At 47.9% G+C, this 6,637-nt stretch overlaps 1 protein-coding gene and 1 long non-coding RNA gene across 4 annotated transcripts in view; one reads left to right on the top strand and one right to left on the bottom strand.

Annotated features, from left to right (window-relative positions):
- C19H17orf67 (chromosome 19 C17orf67 homolog) overlaps positions 1-3,735 on the bottom strand; it is a 29,559-nt gene extending 25,824 nt beyond the window's left edge. For both annotated transcript variants that reach the window (XM_086360892.1, XM_086360894.1), the window contains exons 1-2: positions 3,551-3,735; positions 2,531-2,631 (exon numbers count right to left, since the gene is read on the bottom strand). In XM_086360892.1, coding sequence (XP_086217018.1) covers positions 2,531-2,631; positions 3,551-3,605 — 156 coding nt within the window. In that variant the 5' untranslated portion in view covers positions 3,606-3,735. The remainder of the gene's footprint in view (positions 1-2,530; positions 2,632-3,550) is intronic.
- On the top strand, positions 382-5,853 carry LOC147352755 (uncharacterized). 2 transcript variants are annotated; one of them, XR_015148354.1, is made up of 3 exons: positions 595-1,579; positions 3,506-3,570; positions 4,160-4,631. It is a non-coding gene; the product is annotated as an uncharacterized LOC147352755 (long non-coding RNA). The 2 variants fall into 2 exon arrangements; XR_015148355.1 differs by lacking the exon at positions 3,506-3,570 and having other exon boundaries at positions 382-1,579; positions 4,160-5,853.
- The last annotated feature ends 784 nt before the right edge of the window (positions 5,854-6,637 follow it).

Here is a 6,637-nt window from a genome sequence, read left to right as displayed (position 1 = left end):
CCCCGCTCCAGGCCATCTTCCCGACCCAGGGATCGACACAAGTCTTTTCTATTTCCTGCATTGAAAGGCAAGTTTTTTTATCACTAGCGCCCCCTGGGAAGCCCGAGCCGGTGGTCAAACCTAAGAAAGACGACCAAATTAACAAAACCCCAAAGCCAGATATTCCAGAAAATAGCAAAGCCGGAGGCAAGCGGAGGGTTGTCACAGATGAAGGCTGGTGATGATCAGGAGCTGGGAAGAGGGAAACAGTCAGAGAAGGAGCTCTGGGGCATTCTGGGCATGGAAGGACCACAAGCAGCCGTGTCTGAGGACAGAGTCGAGCATCTTGCGTAGCTGGCACAGGCGGAGGAAGGAAGCCGGAGGCAGGAAGCGGAACCTAACGGCCCGCCCACCTGCTGCCTAAACCGCCTCCAATCCCCGCAAGGTCGTCTTTCCACAATCAGAGCTCGGAGCAGACGCCGGCGGAGAAACCACTCGGCCCACTCTGGAGCCGAGCACAGCCTATCTCTCGGGCACCTGTGGGGGCCTTGAACCAGCCCCGTGACCAGCCTCCCCCAGCCTCCGGGGCCCACGAGGGCCTTGAACCAGCCCCGTGACCAGCCTCCCCCAGCCTCCGGGGCCCACGAGGAAGAGCCTCTGGAACAGCCCCTCCACACAACACCCCCAAAGCACAAAGAACCAGTTGGGGGCCGCCAGGGACCTGGAGCCAGGCACCCTGCTCCCCATCGCCTCCGTCACCCTCCACCCTTCCCCTTCCCAACCCCTGTCCCCTGCGCTCACGTGGCCCCCTGCCTGGTTCCGCCCTATCCCCTCACATTCCTTCTGAGCCCCTAGGGGTCTTCTGCTTATGCCCACCTCTGAGCGCCGGCAGACTCGGACTTCAATCCCGGACCTCTTCTAAACGCTGTGTCTAAAGCCCGAGTCTGCCCTCCCGACTCACTCATCCTCTGACTGTCCTCCGCTGAACCGAGAAGTCCAGCATCCCCGCACCCTCCCCGCTCCCGCTCCCGTCCCCCTGCACTCAGAGACTCCAGCCGCCTCTGGCTTCTCCCACCAAAAAGAACAAAGCCACATCCACCCTTCACAGTCTGAAGCCCTCGTTTGGTTTCTAAGCGACTCTGGGAAACAGCGCTTTGCTGGCTTCTCTGTGTCTCCCACCGGCGGGGAGCAGAAACCCGCAGGACCATCTGCAGCCTTGCTGCACGCCGTCCCTGGCACTTAGTAGGCAGAGGAGTCTTACTGCTTGCTGAGTACTCTTTTAAGTGCCTTAGTATGAATTACCTTCTTCTGTTCTCACAAAGGAGCTGCTTTACGCTATTGTTTATAACAATGATATCATAGTAATATAAGTAGTACTACTTGTTACCCTCTTTCTACAGTCAAGAATATTGAAGAGTACTGAGGAACATGAGGGAACGTCTTCAAAGTTCCATAGTTGGAAAATGGGGAGATTCAAACTCCAACGGTTTCACAGCCACCACTATGCATGGTAATGAGAGCCTTTTAAAGGGACTAATCCAGCTAAGCCACTGCTGCTGCAGATCCTCGGGGCTTTGTCGCAGGGACACAGTGAACAGAGGTGAGTGTGGGGCTTGGCTGGCGTGGACACAGGGTGGGACCAGCCTGGACCGCAGACACAGCTTCACAGACGTGCTGACTCTGCCGGGGTCGCTGCGGCTTACCTTCACCTGTTGTTTAGTTGCTAAGTCGGGTCCAATTCTTTGTGACCTATGGACTGTAGCCCACCAGGCTCCTCCGTTCATAGGATTCTCCAGGCAAGAATACTGGAGTGGGTTGCCATTTCCTTCTCTAGGGGATCTTCCCAACCCAGGGATGGAACCAACGTCTCCTGCCTTGACAGGCAGATTCTTTACCGCTGAGCCACCTGGAAAGCCCTTACCTTCACCTGAGTGGGAATGTGAGCACTTCCGTCATGGGAAGGCGAGACAAACCAGGGTGGCAGGGTCTTGTTGCACCCAGCACAAGTCACAAAATGAGGGCAGGAGAGGGGCTCCTGGTCCAGAAAAACTAGGCGGACACCAGGATCCCACAGGGCTGAGCCGAGACCCAGCCTGAAATTAGAGGTGTGGGGCAAGCACAGAAGCTGGTGGCAGCAGGGCAGAGATCCTGCCTTGCCCAGACAGAGCATCGCCACTGGTCGGGTATGCTGGGCCAGCCTGCCCGGGGCCCAAGGCAAGAGGGAGAAGACAGGATTGACACCAGACTCGGGGCACAGCTCCTGAGCGTCCCATTCAGAGGAGCCGCCCGACAGCCCATTCGGGATCCTGGACCCCCAGTGGGGGCTGCACTGTTTCCGTTTAAAGCCTGTGTGAACAGCAGGGGAGTGGGGCTGTCACCTCTGGGAGAGAACGGCGTGAGAAGGTGATCACCCTGCACCTGAGACTCTATAGAGCCTCCATCTAATGCCCTCCCTGGGCTGGGAGGACCACCTCAGATGGTTTCATAATGAACAAGCACTCCAGCCACCTCCCTGTCCCTTCAAACAGCCCAGAGCCTGCCTGGAACTCACCCGCATGGGCTCATCAGGGAATCCGGGTTTGCTCGGCCTGTCGTGGCGCCGGGATCTCAGGAGCTGCTTGGCCTGCTTTTCCGTCAGAATGGGAGAGGCCCCTGAAAAAGTCAGGAAGGACCTCGGGGACTCTCAGGCACCCCCATCCACGTGCCATCTCGCTGTCCAAGGCCAGGCATTTGCAAGTCCAGTTTGGGTCAGCACACAAAAGTTCTATCAGAGACCTGTCTCAGAGGGCTTGGCTTTCCCAAAGGCTCAGAAAGGAATTTTTAATTGTTCCTAAGATGGCTAGGGCTGCATAACTAAAACTTATTTACCTACTGTGATGACCCATTCCTCTAAGAGTGGCCATTACTTTAATGGATATGTTTCTTTAAACACATTTTCTTCAGGTCCCTGGTCAGTGTGTTTCTTATCCCTCAGGGTTGCTTTGGTGAGATTCTTTCAAAGCTTCAACACACTAAAATCAAGTTTAAATTGTTACTAGAAGATTCCCCCATGACAAGAAGATTATGTTAAACTTGGTAAGCACCCACGATCCCTCAAAACAGATATTATAATTAAAGTAAATCAAGTTTTGATAATCATACACAAACTCTAAAAGCCATTATCATAATAAAAGTATATCAAGGGAATTCCCTGGTGGTTCAGTGGTTAGGACTCCCACTTTTACTGCAGGGAACTCCACGTTCAATCCCTGGTCGGGAAACTAAGATCCCACAAGCCAGGCAGCACAGCCTCCCCCCCCCAAAAAAAAAAAATGTGGAAAAAAAGGTATGTCAAATTTTAAGATTGATCAGCATTTTTGAGAATTAGTATTCAAATGCATTTAAAGATTAAAAAAAATTTATCTCTTATGATAGCAATTCTGGGAGCCTACTCTTAAGGGAAAAAAAAGCATTGAATTATTATGTATTAGGTATTATTTGAAATTCTGAAAAAATACTTTAAAAATATAAAATACATTTATTCCAGTTTATCTTGTCAGCAAAGAAATCGGTTTCGGGACTTAACGCTCACCTGAGAAGAAAATCAGCAAGGTGAGATACAGCACAAGCACAAAGAACCCCTTCATCCTGCCGGGCCCTCTCTCTGCCTGTTGCAGAATGAATCCCCCCCACAGAGAGCCAGCCTACTTGAAGGAAGCCACATCCGGCCCAAACGCTGTTTGTGCTTTGACTCACAGCGCTCACGGCATGATGCGAAAACTCATCTGACTCGGAGGTTTTTATTATGATCACCAAAATATTTTCCTCTGAATTCCTATAAATTTTCGTCCTGAGGAAGGAAATTATCCTTCTGTCATATGGCTTTCAGAGCTTGAATTTGACAGAGCAACACGTGACAACCATTTCATTTAAACAGATACATAGACATCTTGGAGTAGCTTGTGTTTATCTGTAGCTTCTGTTTATGTTCCTATTGTTTCATTGAGGTTGAGTCATCTCTTACATTTGCATATTTTATGACATTTTTCCAAAGCCCATTCACCAATCTAATTTGACTTCCTCAATAATTTCAGAGGTGGGCATGGAAAATAGCCAGGAGCCTGATGAGGGGGAAATTTTTTTCAGCTGACCTTGTAGCCAGCTAGACCAGGGTTCATGCCTGGGGTTTATGTCTTTCTAGCAATGTAACCTTCCATCTGAGCACCAAAGAATTGATGCTTTTGAACTGTGGTGTTGGAGAAGACTCTTGAGAGTCCCTTGGACTGCAAGGAGATCCAACCAGTCCATCCTGAAGGAGATCAGCCCTGGGATTTCTTTGGAGGGAATGATGCTGAAGCTGAAACTCCAGTACTTTGGCCACCTCATTCGAAGACTTGACTCATTGGAAAAGACTGATGCTGGGAGGGATTGGGGGCAGGAGGAGAAGGGGATGACAGAGGATGAGATGGCTGGATGGCATCACTGACTCGATGGACGTGAGTCTCAGTGAACTCCTGGAGTTGGTGATGGACAGGGAGGCCTGGTGTGCTGCGATTCATGGAGTCGCAAAGAGTCGGACACGACTGAGCGACTGAACTGAACTGAACTGAACGTAACCTTCCATCAGTCACTTATCCTCTCTCCTTTTTTAAAAGAAAGTTTTGTTCTTTGTAGCTGTGCTGGGTTTTCCTTTCTCCGTGCGGGCTTGCTTGAGTTGCAGTGCGCGGGCTTCTCATTGCAGGGACTGCAGCGGCTTCTCTTGCTGCAGAGCATGCGCTGTAGGTGAGAGAGCTTCAGTAGCTGCCATTCGCGGGCTGGGCTCAGTAGTTGTTTGTGTGGGGGGGGAAGGAGGGGGTCTCGTTGCCCTGCAGCATGTGGGATCTTCCAGGACTCGGATTCGAACTGTGTCCCCTGCATTGGCAGGCAGATTCTTAACCAATGGACCACCAGGGAAGTCCCCACTTACCCTTTCTGAACTTCAGTTTCTTCTCCTGAACAAAAGAAATAACAGTGCCTACCACGTAGCCACGTAGGCAATGGAATGAGCTGCATAGCTCATCTTTTTATAAACAAGGAAATGAGGTTCAGAGAGGTGAAATAATGTCCAAGTTCACATGTTATGCAGAAGTCCAGCCAAATTCTTCTGTCTTTAAAGCCCAGCACTCTTCCCATTATGCCCCCAGAAGGGCTCTGGCAGTATGCTGTCAGTCCCACTCTAAGCAGCCTCACTCCACACTGAAGTGTATTTTTTTAAAGATAATAAAATCTCAAAATCCAAATCACCAAATATATATCACAAAAAATTTTAAATATATTATAAAATATGTGTGTGGATGGTACTTGGCATTGATTGGGATAAAATTCTCAGCTCAGAGAAGGGATCTGATGTTTGTGTGGTTACTTTGCCCACTCAAAAGAAAACAGCCTCCTATCGGTAGTGTTCCAAGTTTATGCTAATGCTGTGTAACTGATATTAAACCAAAGTGTTCTGCCCATTCTGTTGGTATAAAAATAGTCTGAACAGAGTATAAACAAGGGGGAAAAAATCATGCATTGTTAGCAAAGTCGCCTCATATGTTAATTTGCTCAATATTTTATGTTTGGTTTTATGTACTCTGTTGCTATTAACATCCTTCTGTTTTCATACAGTTTTCAATAACTGTAATTATTGAGAAATTTTAGGAGCACTATTTTTGTCACACTAAACACCTTGGCTTTTTATGTGCATTGTCAAGCCTTTTATTCTTTTTATTCTTTGTGGTTAGAACAAACATTAGCTGCATTGTTATACCAAATAAACATCGTCTGTGGGCCAAAAAAAAAAGTTTATACCTAGCTAGAAATTTCTATGTATCCAATGTAAATTTACTATAAAAGTATTTTTTAATTTGGCAACTATTGTCTTTATCAGCACTGTCCAATAAAATCATAATGTGAGTCATAGATGCAAGCTACTAATACATAATTTACATTTTTCTAGTAGCCACATTTTTATAGTAAAAAAGATAATAATTTTTCATTATACTTATTAACATGAAATATCCAAAATATTATTTCAACAAGTAATCGAGATAAAGTAATAGTGAGATATTTCAGATTCTTTTTTTTTCTGTACCACATCTTTAACACCTGCACATTTCAAGTGCTCAGTAGCCACATGGGCCTGCTTTCTGCCATCTCTCTTGCCGCCACCAGATTCTAAGCTACTATTACCTTTCACCCAGCTGCCTGTGCCCATCTCCCAAGAGGTCTCCCAGCTTCCCTCCCTGTTTGCTTCAATCCATTCTTCAATCCATTCTCCATGTAGCAATAATGATAGTCTTCTTAAAACAGAAACACAAAATATAAATCGGGCCTCATCACTTGCCTGCTTCATAATCCTTCTTTATCTTCCCACTGTGCTCAGAACAGAATGAGAATCCCTGCGATGCACTACAGGATGCTGTGTTATCAGGGACTGTGGTCCTTTCCAAACCCAGTCCGAGCACACCCCTCCAGCTCATGCCACTCTAGCCACACTTCATTACTTTCAACTTAACAAGCTCTCTCCCACCCAGGACCTTTGCACATGCTCTTCTTCCCTGTTCTTGGGTTTTTCTCAATCTTCAGGTATCCGTTTGTAATTTCCCTTGCATAAGCAAGCACCACCCCTACATAATGAAGGTTCCCTGCCACGACC

Source organism: Bos grunniens, chromosome 19 (assembly GCF_055505025.1).
Source record: "Bos grunniens cultivar Pamir isolate PY7600 chromosome 19, Bosgru_T2T1.0, whole genome shotgun sequence".
NCBI classification, from domain to species: domain Eukaryota; kingdom Metazoa; phylum Chordata; class Mammalia; order Artiodactyla; family Bovidae; genus Bos; species Bos grunniens.
The sequence above is the reverse complement of the archived record's forward strand: the minus strand, read 5'-3'. Positions and strand labels throughout refer to the sequence as shown.